Source organism: Manis pentadactyla, chromosome 6 (genome assembly GCF_030020395.1).
Source record: "Manis pentadactyla isolate mManPen7 chromosome 6, mManPen7.hap1, whole genome shotgun sequence".
NCBI lineage: Eukaryota > Metazoa > Chordata > Mammalia > Pholidota > Manidae > Manis > Manis pentadactyla.
In genome coordinates, this window is record NC_080024.1 from 103,368,833 (window position 1) to 103,395,168 (window position 26,336).

The 26,336-nt window shown below is 35.1% G+C and overlaps 1 protein-coding gene across 1 annotated transcript in view; it reads right to left on the bottom strand.

Annotated features, from left to right (window-relative positions):
• The window catches only part of TAF4B (TATA-box binding protein associated factor 4b), a 117,198-nt gene that overhangs the window by 50,722 nt on the left and 40,140 nt on the right, over positions 1 to 26,336 (bottom strand). The window contains exons 10-12 of the mRNA XM_036914257.2: positions 10,512 to 10,681; positions 6,833 to 6,963; positions 1,881 to 2,006 (exon numbers count right to left, since the gene is read on the bottom strand). Coding sequence (XP_036770152.2) covers positions 1,881 to 2,006; positions 6,833 to 6,963; positions 10,512 to 10,681 — 427 coding nt within the window. The remainder of the gene's footprint in view (positions 1 to 1,880; positions 2,007 to 6,832; positions 6,964 to 10,511; positions 10,682 to 26,336) is intronic.

The window sequence follows — 26,336 nt, forward strand, 5'->3', positions numbered from 1 at the left end:
GACAAAAGCTGGTCCTGGAATACGGTGTGCCAGGAAGTAAGGACTGCTCAATGAGTGACGGAAACACGATGAAAGGACAGAAGTGCATGCTGGAAGGGTCTCCACTCAGGAGCAATTTAAACACCAAAATAAATAACGATATTAAGAGACTACAGACTGTTGAATGAAATACAATCCATTGATATAAATGAATGCATGAATAAATGAATGGACAGATGAATAAGAGAGGAAGGGAAGTTCTTTCATATAGCAGAGTGCTAATAAATGCAGAAGAGATGAAGAGAATAATCACCAGTTGGCAATCATCACAGAGGTGGCTGATTCAGGTAGGTATCCTCTCTTGATGCTAGAGTTGGTATGTGAAGGTTTGATGAGGAGTGGGATATTGGTATAACCTTGGAATAACTTTCAGCTAAAAACTAATCTATTATGATAGGGAAAATGGCAAATTTAAAATGAAGAGAATTGGGAGGCACCCACACAACCAGGTGATCAAGGTTGCCTTTTGATATGATCAGTTAAGAAGAATGTAACATCATTTCTATGTATTTCTGCCAAGAATGAATGACCTAGGTCAAGTCATGAGGAAATACCAGATGAACCCAGGTTGCGAGTCACCCATCAGAAGGTAAGGCCTGTACTCTTGACACCTGTCAAAGACATGGAAAAAAAAAGGAAGACAGAAAAAGAGATAGCATCTGAATGAAACATGTATTTATGAATGGAAAAATGGACCATGAAGGAAAATGAGACAGAGTTGAGACAGCTGGTGAAATGTGAAGGGGGTTTCTGTATTAGATGGTAGTGTCACATGGTTCCTGTCCTGACTGGGAGGGTTATAGAGGAGAACACCCTTGCTTTCTTACACACGTACTACAATGTTTAGGCAAGATGGGACATATGTCTGAAGCTTGCTTCAAAAGGTTTAGAGAAAGCCTAATTAAACACAGCAGCTGCACAACTTTGAGTATATGAAAAACCCTGAACTGAAGAAAAGAATAAAAGAATGAAAGAGAAGAATGGGTATTTTGGGGGAAGGTTGTAGTAGAAAGAGTAGAGATAGAGCAAATGCAGTAAAATGTTAAAAATGGAGGAATCTGGGCAAAGGAGATGACACTTCTTTGTTTAGCTTTGGCAACTTTTCTCTAAGCATGAAATAATTCCAAAATTAATTAAAATAAAAAATATTGGTATGTGATCAGAAACAAATACTCTAAGAGGGGAAGCTGTCAGGAAGACCAGAAATTAAAACTAAGGTGTTTAAACACAAAAATGACTAGTACCTAACCCTTAAGACTGCTCACAAAGGCCCTAGGCCTACAAAGAAATACAGAACAAGATGACAGAAACTGTAGTGGAACTACCTTTCACGCCATCTGATACTACCCTTCCAGGAAAATGTTTAAACAAGGGAGAAAGAAAATAAATAAATAACAGTGTCACCTGTTCTTTTACTCTCTAACCCATTTCTGCCCATCCTATATTTTGTTTCATATAGTCCTAATTACTCCTAATTTTACCCATAACCTTTCTGTCCACTCTCCAAATTTTTTTCTCTCAACTTCAATTGGCACATCTCAAATCATATCCATAATGAGACCTTGAAAACTTTACAAACATTTTTACTTGGGGGTGGTAGGTGGTATGATGCTGGGCACACAGGAATTGAAAATAAGGAGAAAAAATATTATGTCTCATTAAACTACATTAACTGAAAGCCACTGTACTACACCACTGTGGCTGAGAGATTTTATTAGTAACTCCATTTTTAAGAACCCTTCAGAGAAATAAAGCCTAAAAAAACCAAGTCAACCAAACAAAAAGCCAATTTTGACCTTTCTGCCAGGCCATGTTCACTCATGAATCATGGAGGACCTTACCTTGGCTGCCTTAAATAACATTTCTCGTTCTTCTAAATCCTTTCTCTGCTTCTCCAGTTGATCTAGTTTTTCAAGAAATTTGAGCTGTGATCTGGTATCACTAGACAGGATGTAATTTTCACTTGCCTAGAAAACAGAATGTCAGGTGATGATCCTAGGGAACACATTCTATATTAGGTATGTTATAAATGAGCTCAAGCCTTAATAACACCAGTATACAGAAGGAGCTACATTTTCAGAAGGTAATATTTTTATTTCTGTTAAACAACAACCACAAAAGAGTTTTACTCATCCTTTAAATTTGAGAAGTGATCAAGCATTTAAGTTTCAAAGAGCTTTCTAGTAGCCTCATTGGGCGGGGAGGGGAGCAATTAAGCCAACAAGCAGATTCTAAGAGGAAGTAGAAAGCAAGTGAGTGTACCATTTACCGATAATCTAAATCATTTTAGTTAAATTTTTGTCCATCTCAGCAGACCTTAATATGATTAATTACATCTGTGAAAAGCCAAAAAACACAACTACCTAACTTGAAAATATATCAAAGATGAAAATTATCACCCTTGTTTCTGTTATTGGCTTAGTCTAACCTTACCAAGTGAATACAACTTCTAGCAAAATACAACATAAGATAAAATGGGAAACATTAAAATCCTAAACCTTATTTTGAGGATTCCTTAAGTTACGAACTTGGGCAGAAACTACATTCAAAGAAATTAAGTAAAAAATTTATAAATGAGAGCTATAATGTAATTATTTGTCTTAATTGTTCCATAAATGCTAAACTTTACATTGTTTCATTTATTCTGGTATTCTAGAGTATAGAACAGTGCTTTCTGATCTATATTTTTCTAATTTTCTTCATCCAGTATGACCTACCTATCTCTACTCTCCAATACATATGTGCTTGTGGGGGGATGGCGGGCAATCTTCCCAATCAATATTTAAGACATCCTGCCATCTACTCATCTCAGTAATTTAGATATCCAAGCTATAGGAGGGAGGCTGTGTAATAGGAAAACAATGTTTTTAAACATTTAAACATTTAGTCCAACAGTTAGTGCCTGGCCTGAAACTCATGGGCACAGCACTGTTCCCATCTTTGTTCTATCCCGTGTTTATGGCTGATTCAATTAACGGGGACTGAGAGATTTCATATGCCCAAGATTCTTTTTAAAATAAAGTTTTATTGTTGGTATTTAGCTAGATCAAAAGAGTATTACATAGTATAACAAACAAGAATGTATCAGTGCTACTTATTTTACTTCATGTTTAATACAAAAAAAGTCCTCAAATGCTTTTTAAAGTTAAATAATACAAGATAGAATATGTAATATATTGTAGGCCAACCACAGAGGCATAAACATAATAGCAAGTGGTTTCTTAAAGACCTCATCTTACCATTTTTATGTTCAGATACTCCTGGAGATAGTTACTGACAGAATTTAATTTTAAAAAGACAACAAACACTAAATTATAAAGGGCACAGACTTTCTAAATTGTAACCCAATCTCATTCTTATGCTAAGATTCCTTCTCTTTCTCCCAACTTAGATACAGCTCCCTCCGGCTTACTGCATCCTTCCTTTTCTCTTCCAGATACTAAACAATGAGTGTCTCCCCTATTCCTATGAATCCTCGGCCTTACTCAAACAACAGTAACCCCAATCTTACCACATTTTTTCCTGTCTACCCAGCTGGCCTAACTGAAGTCTTCATGCACCACTGAGCAGGGTGGTTTAACAATGAATATATAAGGATCCAGGCCAAATGATAACACCATTAAGTGAATCCCATCTAAAGAAAGCATGACAGGTCCTTTCAACTGGAAAACATGAGTGCTTCTCCACAGTCACTGGCATGCAGAAGGCCATAATGTATGTTCAGTGGGGGAACATCTGGCAGCAAGATCAAAAACTTTGTACCACATGTGTCACTTTTTACTTCTTAACTTAAATCTCAGTTTATGGACTATGGTTAATCAGAGAATTTATCTAACCAGGTGAAAGATTATCAAAAGTAGATGGATGCCAAATGGAAAGAGATGGTAGGATTTTACTTTTAATAAAAGTAGCTCACTTTTGTGAAATTCATAGAGTAAAATTTCCCATACTGTACAGATAAAAATAAATTCTATCAGGGGTGAACTGAAGTATAAGGACAGGGCTAAATCTGTGACACAAAGATTATTACAATTAAAGTCTACAAAATAGTGCAATTTTGAACTAGATCCAAATATAACTAAATGATTATTAGTTCTGTTCAAAGAAGGATGATAATGTAGCTGCCTTTCTCCACGTACAATTTCAGATAGTGGGATTAGCTGTATTAAGGAATGAGCAAGGGGAAAAGTAGGGGAAAGTCAATTAGCACAGGCAGTGTACAAGACGGAAGGTTAAGGAGGTGTTAGTTTTAAGCTAAAATACTGAGGTTCCAGCTGGGTTAGATACTATCCTTAGAACATACGGTATTGACGCACAACAGAAGAATTCCATGTGAAGGCTGGAATATATAACAGAGCTTTGGATAGCCCTCAGAATAGCAAATATTACTTAGAAAAAGTCTATTTCATACTAAATTGTAGGTGTTGTACTTTGTAAGGAAACTGTCCATTGTAAATGAAAATGCATGCTCAAGTATCTCTAGAATTATAAGGTGACTTAGGTGTGAAATTGGGAGAATCCAGTTTGAGAAACTATAATTTTTTTTTAAGTTATGGTAAAAAGACAAAAAAAATTAATTCTTTCATATCCCAAAACTGAAGGTAAACTGTTGTAATTCAATCTAGGTTACTACAAATTTAGGATAATTGTAGTTCCCAAGGTAACCACTAAGAAAATGTCTTAAAAATACACCCAAAAGGAAGTGAGAAGGAAATCAGAATAGTACACAACAAAAAATCAATTAAACAAACAGACAAGAGTAATAAGGAAACAAGGGACAAAAAAAGCAGCATACAGAATAGTGACTAGCATAAGCTCTTTCCTATTAATAAATACCTTAAATGCAAATGGACTTAAACTCTCCATCAAAAGGTAGAAATTAGCAGAATGGATTTAAAAAAAAAGACCCAAACACTGTCTATAAGAGAATTGCTTTAGATGAAAGTATATAAATAGGTTGAATGTGAAGAATGGAATGATATTTGATGAAAATAATAACCAGAAGAAAGCAGGGGTGTCTATACTAATAACAGGAGGCAAGATAGACTTTAAGTCAAAAATTGTTAAAAGAGATAAACAAGGACATCATATATTGATAAAAGTCAATTCATTAAGATGTAACATAAAGAAAGACACACCAGACAACAGAGTCCCCCAAAATATGAAGCAAATATTGACAGAACTAAAAAAGAGAAATACATAATTTTGCAATAATAGTTGAAACCTTCAATACCCCATTTTCAATTATGGATAGAATCAGACAGAAGATAAATGAGGAAAAAAAGGACTTATCACTATGAACCAACTAGATCTAACAGACATACACACACTCCAGCCAACAGCAGAATACACATTCTTCTGAAGTGCACCTGGGACATTCTCCAGGTTAGACCATACGATAGGCCACAAAAAGAATCCTCAATAAATTTAAAATAACTGAATCATACAAAAAAGCTTCTCTGACCACAGTGAAATGAAGGAAAACTGGATATTTTACAAATGTGGAAATTAAACAACATACTCTCAAACAACCAGCGGATCAAAGACATCTTGAAAGATATTAGAAAACACTTAAGAGAAAAGTGAAAACAAAAACACAATGTACCCAAACTTACAGAATGCAGCAAAAGCAGCACTCAGAGGGAAATTTATAGTAGTAAATGCCTACACTAAAAAAGGTAGATCTCAAATCAGTAACCTGCTTTACACCTTAAGAAACTAAAATAAAAAAATCAAAATCGGTAGTCACTACTGACTTTACAGAAATAAAATGGATTGTTAATAGAAAAACCATAAACAGGTATGTGCCAACAATTAGACGACCTGAAATACAAAAAGTCTGGACATACACAAGAAGAAATATTAATACTCTCTTTGTTCACAGCTTTTTCTCCTGATAATCACATTTTTTAAGTCAATCCAGCAAAGTTTCAAAGATTTATACAAGTGAGAACCTCAACAGCTATAAATAGTTCTTCAAAACTTCTAAATGAAGCTGAAAGGAAAGAAAACAGAATAATTCCTCAGGGAACTTACTGGTGGCGTGGTAGGTGCTATTTCTCTGGATTCCTTTAAACCTACGGCTGTAACATCATGACAGTGACCATTCTTGCAAATGCAAAACCTCATAAGGTTACCCCTATACAGTGCCATACAAAATATAGATATGAGCATTTCTTGATCTGGGGGAAAATGTTCTTTTTCTTTCCCATCCATCACCCAATAAATCTACTCTCCACCAAAACCATAATTCAAATAAATCAAGTACTTCCAACTTGATGATGGCAAATGATTTGGTTCACACCCCTAGGAACAAGGCAGGATATTCGTGCATTTAATATTTTATAAAAGCTACCAAGAATGATAATGAGTGGCATCAATATTAGCACTCAGTACAATCATTTACCTTATTAAAATAAAAGGAACAGGAGTACTAGCAGCATACAGATCACTCAAGGGAACACAACTATTCAATATTCCATTCTAACATATCCTCCTTCCCATTCAAAAGCTTTAGGAGAGAAAGCCTCAGGCAGAACAGATGCATGTGTAAGTCTGCACTGACACAGAAGCTTTGGATACCATGTTAAAACTCTATATTTAATTATATTTGTCATGTAAGCATATCTAAATAAGACAAATTAGGAAGGAGACTTGGTCTACCAATATGAAACATGTCTCAACCATTTCCTTTAAAAATATACTGAGAATAAGAATCCATACCAAAAACCGACTTTTAACATAGCAAAGAGGGGAGAGAAGAGTCTGTACTTCTTTTAATGATTTCCTTTACCTTGTAAGTTGTCATTCGATGCTGAGCAATTGTAGTCAGTTTTTCTAGAAGGCCTCGTAATCGCTCCTGTGTTGCATGGGAGATCAAGTTCACAGCATCAGAGTTAAGTTCCGTAATGTCATGCTTTTTACCTGTGAAGGCAGAGAAAATCCATTACGTGTTTTAGCAGTGGCTGGTAATTGAAATAATTAGCTCAGCAGGTATTCTTTTCCCCCTGGAAGTCAGACCCATTATGAATAAAGGTTTGGAGATTATGATTTTCCTGGTAAAGTCACAACTTCAAAGATTTTAGACATTACATTAATAAAACCTAGCCTGGAGCCTCAGAAAATATAGACATTGTTTCACTTAGCCTCCAGAATCATTCTCCGTGCAAGGTCACTTATAGGACAAAGTTAATAAGAACACAAATCAAGCCTAGTGTTCAGGGAGGAAAATGGTAACTGCAGAAATTAGTGCCATATTCTGTTAATTTTAGTAATTAAAAAAATAGAAAATCACGTTTTACCCTGGTGACATTGCTAACAATATATATAACATTTATTTAAATGAATTCAGATTGTGAGTCTCTATTGCCTTGTCTACACGACACTCCTACATGCTTTTTGACCATTATCAATCAAGCTTATTTTGTTCTAACTCATACTCTGATGGAAAGACCTGGCAATTAATTTACAAGTTGAAATGGGTTCAAAGCCTTGTCATTTTACCTATCTAAATGAATAGCTTCTCTTTCACTATACCTCCTTCTGTAAATAAACCACTCTTTTCAGCTAACCAGGAAGAAACTTTTAGGAAAACAATTTGGATCCCATACCCAAAGGCATTTTATAAACCAACCTTATCAGTACTTAAATAGTAATTCTCCAGCTCAGTGAAACCACCTGTATCAACAGAGACCTAAATCTAAGGATATAGGTAAATAGGTGGTCTAATTTAAATGGGCTTTTAATAGAGCTACTGTGTTTGTTTTACATAAACATATATACAGGAACTTTTCAGATACTGTTTACTCTTGTACTTTATTTGAAACATACTCATATGCTGATCAAAGTATGAATGAATATAGCAAAAATAAGCTTTAATCAAAAGCCAATAAATCTTAAGGTACATTATTTGACAATATTCCATGATAAATGTTAAGCTTTAATTCGAAATGCAGACTATAGGCTATGAGGGCGATCTGGCTGTGACATCTGTCACCCCCTGACTGCCAGGTTTAATTCGGCTGATCTAGGTGGCTAGGCAAGTGTTTCCTTCCTCCCTCACGACTCCACGGGCATGTCTCCAGAAGCCACACGCTCAGTCGAAGAGGATGACCCTCTAATAGAGAAGGTCTGTTATTCAGTCAAGGGTACTACAAAGTCAAATGTACCTAACTAAAACCATCAGCATAAAACAAATAGTAGGGCCTTCTACAGAAGTGACAGTACTATTTCAAAACAATCCAATGATTATAATTACAACTAAACACAGCTGAGTAGAGGACAACATCCCATTTCGGCTTAAAGAAAATGAACATTTAAAAATATTAAGTGTTTTGGAAGGAAACTCTTGAAAGTAATTTCACATGGATTTACAAAACAGATAATTCATTCTATATAAAAGAAAAATCCTTATTTTTTAAATATTAGAAATAAGCAATTGCTGGGATTTGCAAACAGTTCCAGGGCTCATGAATAATGAAATGCTCTAGTATCTTCGCTAAGCTGATAACAACACATGACAAAGTTACAAAGTTAACTACTGTAAGACAAATTCCCACTTTCAAAGCACTCTCTTTAACAAAGTCAACATAATTGATTCAGGAGATCTAGTTGGTCCTGCAAGTTTGTTATGTGATTTTATAAATACCTGTGTAATTTAAGTAATTAAAAAAAAGAACAGTGGCATGTTTACTCTTCTAACATTATTCAAGTAGAAAAATTTTCTTGCAGAAAATTCTTTTGGGCTTCTCCCTCTCTCTGGGGGCAGCCATTTTCTCTTTCAGATAATAAAATCTCTAAAAAAAAATTCTTTTGGTTAACTTATAATTTCTATTATAAAAATAGAATGGTCTTGGTTCTGAATGGTTCTGTAAAGATGGAATTTTACTGTAAATGGAAAACATACCTAGAAATACAAAATTCCATTTTCTGGTTTTGTTTTTTTTAAAAAGCTTAAATAATTCAATTAGTAAGTTTTGCAATTTCCCATCATATTAAATGACAAGCTTGTGTTATATCATTAAGAACTGAAAATACAAATAGTTGACCCCAGAATTCTCCTTGAAAGCAGAGGCTGGCAAACTTAATCAGGTTTCTTTTTGTATATAAAGTTTGATGGGAATACAGTCTTGCCTGTTCACTTAATACTGTCTACACCTGCTTCAGCAACATGACCGCAGAGCTGAGCAGTGTGACCCACACCCACAGCCCACTGAGCAGCACATATTTACTGTCTAGCCCTCTGAGGAAAAAACTTGCCAGTATCTGTACTAAATGATCAAAAGTGTTCTTTGAATGCTAAATTTTTTCCTATCATATAACCAGGGTTTAAATCAAGTTGGAAATAAAATTTGTAAGGGGGGGGAGGAAGTTGATAAATTATTTAATTCTACTCTACCAAAGCTCTAGATAAGTAAATGGCTTCAAAGACTTAAAATACCAGAATTTCCCAAACTATCACAGAAGGTAATGCTTAGGTTTGTTTCAAAATTAAAGAAGAGGATCCTATACAGAAGAAAACACATAAGAGAAGAAGAAAACATGAGAGAAAGAGAGGGGGAAGAAAGGAGGAGGAAGAGGAAGAAACGGGGGGGAGAAAAAGACAAACAAAAAGCAAGCAAACAGCAAACACACATTTTACAATCAGCTCTTAGGCATTCCTATCTCTTAGACTACCTGAAAATTCTAAGTTTTCATGATAAAAGACAGATAATATAGACCCAAACTTAAAGATGGAAAAAGGTAGCAATTTGTATAGCATATTGTGGGAGTTCAAACATCTGTTATTCGAGTATTTTGTGAAGGAAGTTTAAAATATGTAATGATATATTTTGTAGTCCTTAAACATACCGCAAACATATAAAAAATCAGCAACATTCATTTTTGTGTTAGACCTTCAATATAAAATGTAAAATTTCTTTCTCAAGTATACTCAAAGGTCATTAGCACTGGCCCCCAGATTTGACATGAATGAAAGAGTGAATGAGGTGACTCTCATGCAACAACATCTCTCCAATCCCTTTGTTTGGTTAACTGGGTGAGTCTGTAGTGTTTCGCATTACTGTGAGTGTAGTATTAACAACAACAAAAAAATGTTTGGCTCCAAAACAGAACTGAAATGTTCTTTTTCACGTCTTCTTTCAAAGGCCAACCAAAAAGGAACAGGGCAGAAAAAAGAATAGTAGATCATATGTATGTATGCATATAAAAATACATACACTTATCCTCCCACAAAGAAAGGTGAATAAAATGTTAATTTTGATTATCTAAACAAAAAATCCCAGGTTATCTGACTTAAATTATGTTAACAGTTTTTAAAATAAACTACTGTAACACCGAAAAAATCTTGATTACTCCTAGAGCTTCACTTAAGCCTGAGAGTTCCAGGAAAACCAGCCCAGCTGTCTCTTTTGGTAACATTTTCCCTGGAACAGACAATCCTATCAGGTCAATGATCATAAGCCTGCACTTACCAATGTCTAAAATTCTCCTTTGTAGAGCTCCAATGAAAAGAAATGGTTCGTCTTTACATGACTGAATTAGTGTGCCAACCAGTTCAGAGTTTGTTGATAAGATGCAGGCATTTTCTTCACTGAGGCTGACCCCTGCCATGGAAGTCACATCGTTGATGTCATCTTCATCTCTAATAGGAAAAAAAAAAAAGAAAAGATATCTTTTTAGTGGTAATGGTGGTGGTGTATGTGTATGAATGATATGAGAAAATAAATAATTATAGATCTCTCCTTATAAGTAAAGACATTATTATACTCAATTGATCTAAGCCAGAGGAAAACTGAAGAATGGTTATCTTTCCCTGGAAGCCTGTCAAATTAATTGGTGTCTCTAACCACTAGTGCACATTTAATATCAGAAAGATGAATCAGAAGCAACTTTGTCTTCTTGTGCCTATCTCTCAGTCTTGCAGGTTAGTAAAATGAGATATGCCAGGTAATTAAACTAAGTTATCCACAAGTCGCTGCAATGAAAGACAAAGAAATGAAAGCAGACTTCTTTATTTTCATCCAAGATGATGAAAAGCCCCTCAGACTTCCCCAGGGCACTCCACTGCTCCACTGTGGAGCAGGAGAAATCCTCCAGTCCTGAAAGGTCCGTACCCACATAAAAGCCCTTTGACAGGCTTTCTTGACTATCTGTTCTGAAACCAAATGGTTAAAACTAGTTTTGTTTCTCTGCTTCAGACTTTTGGTATACTCCATCTGTACCAGTTGACTTCATTAAATCACATCCTCACGAAAATGGTAGCAGAGGGCCTATATATAAATATAAAATTACACATGCACACAAGACATATATATAAAACACAGATTATGTTTGAGCTCCTTGCATTGCACAAGCAAAATAAATATTGTTTTTATCTAACAGAATTGCTACATGGTATAGTACTAAGATAAGTATATATATATGTTTAAGGGTAGAAAAAAGAAAATAATACTATACTTTCCTCATGACATCTTTATCACCATATGTGGGAACAAGCACATTACTTCTCGTAACTCACTGCACAAATGCAGAATATAATTTACACAAACATGATTATATAAAAAAAGATGTTTCCCCTTATTGCATGGGCCAATGGTGTATCGCATGGTCTTATGCCAACAGAGTTACATTATGAACCTTGCTGTGGTAATGCATGTGGGCACAGCAAAGGAAAATCAATTATTATTGTCAAGCACCCAATAAATGATGGTCTCTGGTGTTCGACATTAAAAAACAGCACATTTTGGGTGAGGGGGGAGAGAGCCCATACTCAAACATATATACAAGATACAAACTAAAAGGAAGAGAGTAAAGTGCTAGACAACGCAGTTGAAAGTGAAGAGAAAAACAGTGATCTTACAATCTGAACAGTATATTTAAAAGCCTAACATTAGAAGGTATGTCTCTGCAATGGGAAAAAGAAAAAAATTTTTAATTAGTATCTTAATTTAAACCACAAAATGAACATGCAATATAAAGAAACTATATGAAAATGGTTGGACTCCACTTGTCAAATGTCACAGAGGTATCGCTGAGGTGTGAGATGCTGAGAATGGTTCTAAGAATCAATTTACCACCTGTGTAAATTTAAATTTACATTTAAATGTTTAAACATCTACAGTATAAGAAACCATAAACCTAAAGATGGAACACAATGTGAGTAAAAAAAATATTTTAAGAGGTCTGAGTAAAAAATATTTTAAAAAACTAAGTATCAAGAGTATGAAAAGACAAGCCACAGACTTGGAAAAAATATTTGCAAAAGACACATCATTTAATAAAGGACTGTCACCTAAACCATGCAAAGAACTCTTAAAACTCAACAATAAGAAGACAACAAACTGATTAAAAAATAGGCCAAAGACCCAACAGAGACTCATCAAAGAAGTACAGATGGCAAATAATCACACGAAAATATGCTCCACATCTTATGTCACTGGGGAAATACAATTGTTTGCTAAAATGAGATACCACTATGCACATACTGGAAGGGTCAAAATCCTGCACACTGACACCAGCAAATGCTGATAAGAATGTGGAACAACAGGAACTCTGCCATTGTTGATGGGAATACAAAGTGGTGCAGCCACTTTGAAAGACAGTTTGGCAGTGTAACAAAACTAAACATACTCCTACCATGTAATCCAACAATAGCACTATTTAATATTTACCCAAAGGAGCCGAAAATTTATATCCACACAAAAACCTGTTGCATATGTTTAGAATAGCTTTGTTCATAATTGCCAAACTTGGAAAACCCAACCACGATGCCCTTCAGTAGGTGAGTGGATAAACTGTGGTACATATAGACAATGGAATATTATTGAGCACTAAAACGAAGTAACATATCACACCAAGAGAAGACATGGAGGAAACTTAAATGCATATTACTACATGCAGTAGTAAGCCAATCTGAAAGGCTACGCACTGATGATTCCAACTCTAAGACATTCTAGAAAAGGCAAACTATGGAAACAGTAAAGAGATCAGTGGTTGCCAGGGGCTCGTGGGGAGGGTGGAATGAATAGGCAGAACACAGGCTACTGAGGGCAATAAAACTACTCTGCATGATGCTCTAATGGTGGATACATGTCATTATACATTTGTCCAAACCCACAGAATGTATCACACTAATGAACACTGTGGACTTTGGGTGCTAATGGTATGTGAATGAATGCATGTTGTCAACTGTAACAAATGGGACCACTCTGGTGGGATGTTGATAATGGAGGGGAAGGCTATGAGTGTGTGGGAGTAAGGGGAAATCCTCTCTATCTTCTGATTAATTTTGCTGTGAACCTAAAGCTGCTCTAATAAACAAAGTCTACTTTAAAAAAGGCCAAAAATACATCAATGTAAAGTCAGTTCACACTAACAGAATTCCAACCAGTTACCTAACACCTTTAGGCCTCAAATTTTTCCTCTTCTGAAAAATAATTAACTTAGATTACATGCTCTCTAAGATCCCTCACAGACACTTAAAAGAACAAGGCAGCTCTCTTTGACTTGATTCAGAACAACAGCCAAGGTGTACTGTGTGTGTGTGGTGGGAGTGGAGGTGGGGGGCAGATTATGGAATACACTGCACCTTGAAAATATATATATTTACACATTTACACATACATATATTTATATATATACACACTTATGTGACTACAGTGTATCTCTGAAACATACATGAGAAATTTTCCTCTGGATAGGGAAACGGGGATAAAAAGACTTGCTTTATACCACGTTACACTTCCCTCCCCATTTTGAATACTGTCCTATGTGCATGCACTACCCAATCAAATGTCTAGTGATATTTAAAAAAATAAGAAATAAACATTTAGATAAAGAAAAACTGGAGATGGAAATATGATGGAGTTGATATAAAACCATCCTTTCCTTAAAAAGAAAACAGAATTGTTTAAGGTATACAACACTTGCTTTTACACACATGCACACATCAGATATTTATAATCTAAAATGTGTTCCTAAGTATAGTCCCTGTAAACTGCACCTTGCTTCTGAAAGCGGGCTCCTGCATAGGCCCTGCTGAGATCTCACACACAGGCTGGAGGGACCAGAACCAAGCCTACTGACTACCAGGACCTAGAATATATTAGAATTGAACAGAATTCACAATGAGGAGATAGTCTCATTTTTAACAGTCTTCTAATAGCCTTTTTCTCTAACAAGCAGGGAACTAGCCTCCCAATCAGATTTGTTCTCATCTGCCTTCCCCCCTCCTATTTGGCCCTAAGCTGAACACAGCTCCCTTCAGTACAGCTGTCAGTTGCTATGGTTACAGAGGGTGGCAGGAGGACAGGAAGACCCCTACTGAGGGAAGAGGAAAGGTGTCATAATAAATAGCACCCAAGACATTTAAAACTTCCTCAGAGGAAGGAGGTGGGACTGAAGGAAAGCAAAGACACCAGCGGCGTAGCAGCATTATTAATCAATAAGGCTCAGACAAGCCAGGCAGCAATAAAGGTTTTGATGTTGAGGCATATTTGTGTTCTGGCCTGGTTTTAAGGAGAAGAAAGTGAGAATCTCCCAATCACGTATTCAAGTCTTCTGATCAAATGCAGTGTATTTTGATGAAGGCATTGTGGACAGTAACCAGTTTTATTTTAAACGATGTACAAATTGAAATTTAATAGTGCCTCACTAGAAAAAGCCTTCCAATTCAAGGTTCTGTGGGGTAGAACATGTTACCATGCAAACATTAAAGAAGTATAACCCAATTATCATTAATGCCTTGCATTCTGGCTTCTGAAACTGATCTAATTCTTCAGCTTTTGATAAAGTTAACCACTGCTCGTGCCTGTCTTCTTGAATCTCTTCAACATGCTCTTAAGATCTCTAATAACCCTGGACTAATTATTCTGAAGTAGAAGGAATCACATTACTTTCCTGCTCAAAAACCTCTCATGTTCCCCAGAACTCAACCCCATACTCAAAGCCTCAGAGGTCTTAACACTTAGCATTCTTCTCATAACTTACTATCAAACAGCTCCTGCTGATTCTGGCTCTGCTCAGGCAATGCCCACTTCCTGTTCTAGTCTTCAACTCCTCTTGCTTTATATTACCTTTCAGCTGCCAAAGCCTTATCCGAATATCCAAGTCCTACTTCAACGACAACTTTAGAAATTCCCCTTTTTTATACTTTTAACGCATTGGTCTAATTGCTACAAATATAAACTTCTGAGAGCATGTTCTGTCTGACAACCAAGTATTTGCCTTTAAACTCCAGTTAGACTAATTTTATTGATCATATTAATGATCTCCATCACCTATCATTTCTAGCAGAGTAATATGTAAAACGTACTTAAATAGTTGAGGAGTTTCTATATGCACAGAACAGTGTGCTGTTTCTCTATCACAATGGACTGGGAAGTAGAGCAGAGGCTTGAGTCAATCTGCCTACCATGAAATCCCAACCTTAACACTTATTACCTATGTGAAATAAAGCAAATGAATTAATCTCTCTAGACCTGCATCATCAGTAAAATGGGGACAATAACAGTCCCTACACCTCAGACTGAGGATTAAGAAAGTAATTCATATCATGAAAAAAGGAGTTACCTTAATATATAAAGACCTCCTAAAAATAACTAAGGAAAGACCTACAATCCAATGGAAAACTGGACAAAGCATATGAATCTTTAGTTAACAGAAAATTTTAAATTACTCATATATAAGATGTTCTACCCTACTCAGAAACATAAGACATAACTTTTATAAGATGTTCTACCCTACTCAGAAACATAAGATATAACTTTTATTCTACAAGATTGGCAATCTTTTTTAAAGTTTACCACAATATGTAGAAATGCATTATATTAAGCTTTGTTGCTTAGAGTATAATCCAACCTTTGCGGAGAGTAATTTGACATTATCTGACAATTTGAAATGAATAAGCTGTTCTTCCTAGAAATTCTGTGAAATGATAGTCACTGCAGGTTTGTTTTCCTAGTACGAAACACTGGAAACCTAAATATCCACCACAATGTAACTTTGTGAAAAATACCAAATCACAATGAATGTATACTGATACATACAGAACAACTTCCAAAATTTATTACTTCTAAGCTGTAAAAACCAAAAATGTAAAATAGTATGTATCATATACTACCATCTGTATTGAAAGATTACATCTAGAAAGATACACAAGAAACTACTAACAGCAGTTGGCTCCAGGATGGGAACTTGGGCAGCACAGAGGAAAAAGAAGCAAGGAAAAAGGGGAGAAGGGGATTGTACATTATTCTGTTCCTTTCAAATGTTGTACAAAATGTATGTATTACCTAGTCAGATACTTTAAGAGGTATAAACAAAACATTCTAATCTAAGAAGATCAAGTTCTTCCCTTAGATTATTAGTGCCTCATAAAATATTCACTGTGAACATGTGAAGGTAAAGAATAAATGGCTACTAGCATGGTTTGCTGCCCCCTCCCTGATCAATGCTAAGGTGTCAGCAGTTTCACCACGATGGCTTTTGAACCATCAATACAAATAATATACCAAAAAGGGCAAATAACAGGGTAATGATGATGGTGGCGATGATTAAAAGTGTTTTGACTTCACAAACCCCCTGAAGGAGTCTCAGTTTCAACACGATTTTCTGTACACTGCACTTTGAGAAGTGCTGGTGTATACTTACAGTCCCAAATCTTTAATGAACATAAGAAATACTGAGGATTTTAAAAATAGTGTAAGCCCTGGTCCAGTCTCCATAGGTTTCATTCTGGATGAGACCCAGAATCAAGAATTTTAGCTAGTTCCATGGGTAATTCTAGAATTGCTGATCTATAATATACTAAAAAGTATTTATTTATAAATCACTTCAAAAGTATCTACCATCCCTTTTCTATATTTATATATTCCCAAAGGAATAATTAATCCTGTAGGAATCTGTATTATAAATCACACAGTAACATCATCACTGCCTCCTGGCTCTGACCCTTCTTGAGGATCACCCATGACATAGAAATAAGATCTGCTCTACCTGCTACCCACATAATTTGTACCTTTGCTTGGTGGTGGAAGTACCTCTAATGTCTTTCCTTCCCAGTTTGTTCTGCATTTACATGCACAATCATAATTTTTCCTAAATAACATTTCAACACATGCCAAAATCTGGCTGAAAACTTGAAAGACTTCACAAGTCTTCATCCATGTAATCTCTCTGTGGGGAATATTTAAGACCCTAATATCTAACAAGAACTGCCATAAGGCAACTTCTCCAAGATGACTTTTTTGTTGAATTTTAATCCTAGATGTAGAGCTAATTTGGGCAGAGCTCACAAGGATGCTTTGCTTCTGTCCTTTTGTCTTTCCAAGATGAGAAGTTTTTTTGTTGCCAGAGACTATCCATGATGTAGAATAATGAACCACATCACATGTATTATATCATATATTATATAATCAATACATATAAATTCATACAATTATACATATGAGGACAGACTTAATAAGTAACCTAATGAAACAATGAATTACATATGAAACAAGGTGAAGCAAATGTTTAACCTAATCTAGAGAATCTGATTCATGCAGTATGAAAATATGAACATTAAAGTTGGTGGAGTAATACTCTCTATATAATAGCATGTAACCTTGTCCTGCATTATTATCTAAAAGTTCTGCATTTATATTATTATCTAAAGCAAAATTTAAAAAATCAGATTTAACTCTTAGCTGTTAAAATATCTTCATTAACTATACCTGTATCTATATCTATCTATACATATGCACTATTCATCCATAAATATTTCTCTCTAAAATATGACTCTTAAAAAAAACTTTAACCATATAAACATGATCACATCTTAAAAAACTGACAGTTGTTTATTATCACCAAGTAGCCAGTCAGTTTAAATAAGGTTAATTATATAAACATGCAGAAGTACTGTTTTGTCACTTCTGATCTTAGTTATGAAGAATAAAACATGAATCTCTGGCACCCTCTGGTGTTTAAGTAGTGTATAGCTTCCTTTTCATCCCAGGTGTACAGACAAGCAGAACAGAAAATGATTTTCTTACTGAAAGAAGTCTCAAACCAAAAGAAATTTTTTTTCAGATAAACAAGTAGTTTTGAAAAAATAGGCAGATATCACTCCATGATATTAAATCTCATCTAGTTAAGACCATATCTAATGGTCATACACTATTGCCTCTTCTTATTTAATAAGAGTCAACATCAAGGGTCTATTTTAATCTTCATTTTCATAACAACTGGTGATACTGATACTCAATATCCAAGAAAACAAACTTAAATAAAAAAAGACATCACTAAAAAAAAAAGGCATAAATCCACATATGATCCAAATTACTAGAAACTATTACATAAAAATGAAGTGTATCAGTGCAAAAATGAAAGCTTTCTTTAAAAGAATAGCTAAGATTATAAATATTCCTGTTCTCATTTTCAAAATCACTATTTTAACAAATATCTGAATGCTTATTATGAACCAGGCATTGTCCTAATCACTTAGGTATACAATGGTGAACAGAAGTTACTGTAAACTCTCATAGAGACTTAAAGGAGTGAGAAACACAAGGAAGGATACAGAAATAAATGGGTAACTGTAGGTAAGACAGCAGATGTGCCTGAAAAAGCTGCTTTACACTGGTGGCCAAGCAAAGACTCTCTAAGGAGGTAACTGAAACAAGATGGACCAAGCCATATAAAGACTGGGAATAGAGTCCAGGGAGTAGCATACTGAAAAGCCATACAGTGGGAACGTGATCAGTGTGTTTCAAAGAAGAGGAACAGGGAAAAGAAAACTAACACCGTGGAAATACCACACCGGCACAGGTCTGCCTGCTTTTGGTTTTCCTGAATATGAGATAATTTCCTATCTTGTTTATGCCACTGTTTTTCAGCTTTTCTCTTACCTACAACCTTTCTGAATTCTAACAAATATAATAACCATGGTTCAAGAAGATATTCATATTATAAAAATGTCAATTATCTCCCAAGTTAACCTAATCATATAATCTCAGTATGAAGTTTTCATAGAATGGCCCAGATAATTGTAAAATTTATATGTACAAACATAATTTTTCTTAAATAACATTTCAACACATGACATAATGTGGCTGAAAATTTGAAAGACTTCACAAGTCTTCACTCAAATAACTGAATAACAGAAAGATAAGTCAAGTACCTTTGGTGAAAAAAGGAATAGAGAAGATTTACCCTATCAGCTATAAAAACAAATAATGAAGGTATAATAATTGAAAATGCAAAAATATTAACATGGAAAGATAATAAAAACATTGCAGTAAAATGAAATTCTAGAAATGTACCCTTGATAAATGAGAATTTGCTGTAAGAAAAAAGTGGCATTTCAAATCAGAAAGGTAAGGATGATGAATTCTTCAGTAATTACTGTTGAGATATTTCTGCTTCAGACATTTACAAAGATAAAATCAAGAATTATTTAGGACATAAAGGCGTATGTGCATATGTGAGGTGTGTATGTATAGGTCTCTTGGAAGAAAACACAGGAGCGCATCATTACGAGCTCAGGATAGAGAAGAGTAAGTAAAATAACAAATAAGCAGAGAATAATAAATAGAATAAGGCAAAATTCAAAAGCTATAAAGGAAAAGACTGATAAATCTACTATTGTGATTTAAAATCTTCATTTAACAAAAGACACTAAAAATAAAGTTACAAGTTAAACGAAAGATCTGGGGGAAAATACACACAAAAAAAATTACTCTGTGCCTGCGTGTGTGTGTGTGTGTGTGTGTGTGTACGTATGTAACTGTAGAAAGCAATAAGCACTGAAAAGATAAATAAGCAAAAGTAATTAAGCTAGAAATTTCTCAAAGAAAATACTAATGGAGATACTTTTCCTTGAGGCAATAAATGGACTAGAAAAACTAAGGAGTAAGTACTTGGATTTTCATAAGACATTTTCATTCCACTGCTGGGTGCACACAAGTTGTCAAAAAAGGTGCCAATAAAAATAAGCAGTGAGCATATTCCTAAGGTAGGACCACCTAAGGGGCAAATGCCCGTGGCTAGCACTAGTTCCTGGGTCTCTGTTAAAGTTGAGAAATCGCTGGGTTAGCTCTGGTACCCCTGAAAAAGTGTGAAAGTTGTTCCAAATCAATAGACATCTCTGGTTCCTACAAGAAACACTCACAAATCCTCTCTGGAGTAAAACCAACTCAGTTTAGGCCCTCATATCTAATTTGATTTACCCAATCAATATGGTTTTAATTTCAACAGTTACATTTTTCACTTCTAAATGTCCTATTTGGTTCTTTTTCAAATCTTTCCATTCGTTTTTTAATAGACAATTGTTACTTGATTGTGTGATTTCACATTTTATTTTTAGTCATTTTATAATAGTTTTAATACTGAATATTTGATCATCCAATATTTGAAATCATTGGAGTTCCAAATGTATTGCTTGCTTTCCTGCAGTTTAACTCAGGGTGAGTTTTCCTTCTCTGTTTTATCTTCAAAACATCTGGCATACATGGATACCAGAAAACAATGGAATGACATTTTTAAAGTGCTTGAATGTAAAAAAAAAACAAAAACAAAAACCCAAAAAACCTCAATGCATAATTCTAATATCACTTCTGACATCACTGGCTACAGAAATAACCTAAAATAATCTAAAAATTATCAGAAATAAGAATTAACAAGGTGGTTGGCATATGATAAAAGAAAAAGTAACCCACATTTCTATATATATTAGAACAGAAAAGGCAAATACTAAAAATATTTATAACAGTAATGAAAAAAGTGCCTAGGAATAAATCCATCAGATAAATGCAACAAACTGTATACAACCTGTACAGATAAAATAATATTGCTTTACTGAAAGATTTTAAGAAGGCATGCATAGAGATACAAATAATGTTCAGAAAGGGCTCAAAATTATAAAACAATCAGCAGTAGGAAATGGACCTATAAATTCAAAGATGCGCCAATCCAAATTCCAGCTGAGATTTCTAGTGGAATTTAAGATGATGCTTAAGTTAATATAGAAGAGCAAAATCTCAAAAGCAGCCAAGGAAATCAAGAACAGCAGAGCGTGGGGCTGTGAAAGTGATGGAAGGAGAGGAAACAGAAGCAGCAGGTAGGTAGGGAATATGCCTTAATAGATATAAAATTTATTTTGAAGTTACAGTAAATTGAGCAGTATGGTATGGGAAATAAACAAAACAGTAAGATAAAATAGAGATTAAAAGAATAGATAGCCCAGAAAGACCCAAGCATATATGACGTAGGAGACATTATAGATTATTGAGGAAAAGCAAACTCTTCCTTAATGTTTCTGGTACAAGTGATTATATAATATATGGAAAGAAGTGAATTAGGATCCTTACTGTATACCATAGGAAAAAAGAAAACCAAAATTAAATCCTGTTGACAAAGATTTAAATATAAAAAGGAAAACGTGGAAACTTTCAGAAGACTATAAAGGAGACTATCTTTATGATACCAAGGATGATGAATAAGACATCAGTAAGAAATTCATAAAGAAATTGTTGAATTCAACTACAGGTGACCCTTGAACAACGTGGGAATTGAGCAGTGCAGATCCAGTAACACAGATTTTTTTCAACACATATACTGGAAAGTTTTTTTGGAGATTTGTGGCAATTTGAAGAAACACTTGGTTTTCTCTAGCTTACTTTAGTGTAAAAATACAGTATATCATATATACACAAAATATGTGTTAACTGTTTATATTATCAGCAGGACTTCAGGTCAACAGTATGCTATTAGTAGTTAAGTTTGGAGGAGTCAAAAGTTATACATGGATTTTTGAGTTTCACTGCCCTAATGCCTATAATTGTTCAAGGCCAACTATACTTTAAAATTAAGGACTCCTGTTCATCAAAATACACCAGAAAGTGAATTGAAAACACTAACTCCAATAGATATTTGCAACACACAAAAAGTACAGAGTTGATACAAGTACTTCTGCTTCTATTGTAGACTATCACTTACCACAGATAATTATCCTAACAAGAAAAACTAATAAAGCCAGAAAAAATATTTTTAAAAGTTTGTTTGAAGGCAGAGAAGTGCCAAGCAGAACCAGGTCTGAGGGGCCACATTCCCAAGAGAACAGAGCCTCACCAAAGGAACCCCAATTTCTCCCTGTTGTTTTCCTTTGGGCATGCACTGACTGACATGGAGCAAGACACTAAAAAGCCATGGGGAACAGAGCTACTAGAAATAGAAAAACCACGAGAACAGTAAGTGACCTCATGAGAGTAGAGAGACCACACGTTGTAGTTTAAGGCTTCCCAGTTTGTCGAGACTTCGGGGATGGGCCACAGTCCTATGAAGAAGTGAGGCACAAAAGCAGCAGACCTGACATGATGCTATGATTCCTCCTTCAAGGCATTCAGCATGGAGGCTCTGCAGAAGATAAGTCAAAGAAGCCAGGCAAAAAATATATGAAAAACACTCTGAGGAGAAGGATTTGGGGAAGATGGAGGACTAGTAAGCATCAGGAATCTGTCTGCTCTATTTTGAAACTGTGGAGTCTATGGAAGGCTTGCAACTTCCAGGGGAAGGCTTAGAAGAAGGTGAATTGTGGTTAATTTCTATCAAATTCGGCTGTTAGTTTGACAGAGCTACCCATCCCCCATCCTCCAGCCTGGAAGCAGACACTTAAGCAAATACATTGGAGCAGTATGCACACAGCTTGTGGGAGGTGTGGTAAAAAAGACCTGTCTTCCAAATATCAGGACTATGTGCTCTCTTATCTGACTGTTGCTTCGGATCTCAGAGTCAGACAATGAGGTGGGTGGTGATTGTTACAAGCCTCTCAACCTCTAGACAAAGTGGCTTCCAGGACATTTAAGGTAGAATCCTAGAGGTAGGCATTCCTGAGACATCTCTCTTACATGGTATGTATAACCATCTCCCTGATGGAACAAAACCAGGTTCATATTTATCCCACAGGTGCCTTTCATTCAACATTAGCTTGGAATTGATTGATTTGTTTCTAGATACATAAACATTACAGTAGTCACACAAAATTTAAATACAAAAATGCTTTTACTTCTCTGAGAAAAGTGATTCTTCAAAATTGCTAACATGTAACTGCAATTGAGGAGGTCTGTGCAATTGTAAAGTGGTGTGACTTTCTTTTCTCATATGCTGGTTTCCAAGGGTACATATATCCTGCCTTTATACTATTAATGGTACAATTTTCAAAGTACCTTCAATTCAAATATATTATCATTTTATCCTTTCAATGTCTGAAGGTTGTAAGTAGAACAGTTAGTTAAACCCCATTTTTACAGATGGAAAGAAATACAATCAAAAGATTGTATCATACAGTATTGCATGACAGAGCAAAGACTTGAACCCAGTTTTTCAGATTTCATTTCCAGCCCTAAATATCTACTGCAAAATTCACAGAGGGCAATTTTTAAAATAAAAGTAAAATATAGAGTAAAATGTTTAGGAAATAATAGAGGAAGGAAGGAAAAGTTATCAGGAGTCTTCGAATCTCACTAATATAGGGCAGTCTTAGTTCAGATCCCACCTCTACGACAACCTGTCTGTGTATTTTGATCAAATAATAGACTCTGTCTTAAACCTAAATGTCCTCTATAAGATGGATATGATGATAGTCTCTACTTCAGAAAAGTGGACATTATAAAACTTATCTTCTCAAGATAGCACTTGGTGTACTGGAAGGTATTACTTTTTAAATAAGCTTCTAGACTGATCAGTCAAAAGAGTATCCAGGACTGAAGATTTCTTGATTTCCAGAGAATTGAGAAATATCTCATGACATTCCTGATAGACAAGATAGATTAAGATAAGAATGATAACATAATTATACATACACCAAACACAATGACTAGTACAAAGTAGATAATAAGTATTGGTTAAATGGATTAGCAACATGTAGAGTAAAAGTAATCAAAGTGTTGGTTAATCCATTAGCATAACCCCTTAAGGAAAGCTGCAGTGGGGAGCCTTGTCTGTCATTCTTGAATGAAGACACTAATGTCATCTATACAACAAACAAAAACACAATAAGCCAACTAATAACATATATAAAACATGCTATCCAAACATGAGTATATGTATAAGTACAAATGGGATATTTTCCAGGATAGACTATACGTTAGGCCAAAAATGAGATCCAATAGATTTAAAAGTTAACACATAAAGTATCTCCTCTGACCACAAAAGAATGAAGTTAGAAATCAACAACTGAAGTAAAACTGCTAAATTAACAAATTCGTGGCAATTAGATAACACACTCTTAAATAACCAATGAATCAAACAAATCACAAGGGAATAGAAAATACTTACATACAAATGAAAATGAAAGTACAACATATCAAACTCCATGGGAAACAGCAAAGTACAGAGTGAAATTTTGTATCTATGAATAATTACATTACAGGGGGGAAAAAGACAGCAGGGAAGGAAAGCAAGGTGGAAACTCCTCCCACACACACACACACACACACACACACCAAGGAAGCAACTACAGAAAAAAAAACTAACTCTGAAAATGATCTGAAGGCTGCAGAACAGACCACCTATACCTGATGAAGAAGAGAAGAGTTGAACAATACATTAGAACAAATGGACCTAACAGACATCTACAGAACTCTACACCCAAAAGCAGCAGGATACACACTCTTCTAGAGTGCACATGGAACATTTTCCAGAATAGACCACATACTAGGCCACAAAAAGAGCCTCACTAAATTAAAAAAGATTGAAATTCTAGCAACCAATTTCTCAGATCACAAAGGTATAAAACTAGAAATAAATTATACAAAGAAAACAAAAGGCTCACAAACATGGAAGCTTAACAACATGCTCCTAAATAATCAATGGATCAATGACCAAATTAAAACAGAGATCAAGCAATATACGGAGACAAATGAAAATAACGCCACAACGCCACAACTTCTGTGGGACACAGGGAAAGCAATTCTAAGAGGAAAGTATACAGCAATCCAGGCCTATTTAAAACAGGAAGAACAATCCCAAATGAATAGTCAAAATTCACAATTATTGAAAATGGAAAAAGAAGAACAAATGAGGCCCAAAGTCAGGAGAAGTGGGGACATAATAAAGATCAGAGAATAATGAAATCAAGAGCTGGTTTTTTCAGAAAATAAACAAAATAGATAAACCCCTAGCCAGACTGATTAAGAGAAAAAGAGAATCTACACACACAAACAGAATCAGAAATGAGAAAGGAAAGATCACTATGGACACCACAGAAATACAACGAATTGTTAGAGAATACTATGAAAATCTATACGCTAACAAACTGGATAACCTAGAAGAACTGGACAACTATCTAGAAAAATACAACCTTCTAAGGCTGACAAAAGGAGAAAGAGAAAATCTGAACAGATCAATTACCAGCAACGAAATTGAACTGGTAATCAAAAACCTACCTAAGAACAAAATCCCTGGACCAAATGGCTTCACCGCTGAATTTTATCAAACACTTAGTGAAGACCTAATACCCATCCATTCTCCTTAAAGTTTTCCAAAAAATAGAAGAGGAGGGAATACTTCCAAACTCATTCTATGAGGCCAGAATCACTCTAATACCAAAACCAGATAAAGACACCACAAAAAAAGAAAACTACAGACCAATATCCCTGATGAACAAAGATGCAAAAATACTCAACAAAATATTAGCAAACCAAATTCAAAAATACATCAAGAGGATCATACACCATGATTAAGTGGGATTCATCTAAGGGATGCGACGATGGTACAACATTCGAAAATCCATCAACATCATCCACCAAAGCAACAAAAAGAAGGACAAAAACCACATGATCATCTCCACAGATGCTGAAAAAGCATTCAACAAAATTCAACATCCATTCATGATAAAAACTCTTAACAAAATGGGCACAGAGGTCAAGTACCTCAACATAATAAAGACCGTATATGACAAACCCACAGCCAACATCATACTTAACAGGGAGAAGCTGAAAGCTTTTCCCTTAAGATCGGGAACAAGACCCACTCTTCCCGCTTTTATTCAACATAGTACTGGAGGTCCTAGCCATGGCAATCAGGCAACACAAAGAAATAAAAGGCATCCAGATTTGTAAGGAAGAAGTCAAACTGTCACTGTTTGCAGATGACATGATATTGTACATAAAAAACCCTAAAGAATCCACTCCAAAACTACTAGATCTAATATCTGAATTCAGCAAAGCTGCGGGATACAAAATTAACACACAGAAATCTACTGCATTCCTATACACTAACAATGAACAAGCACAAAGAGAAATCAGGAAAACAATTCCATT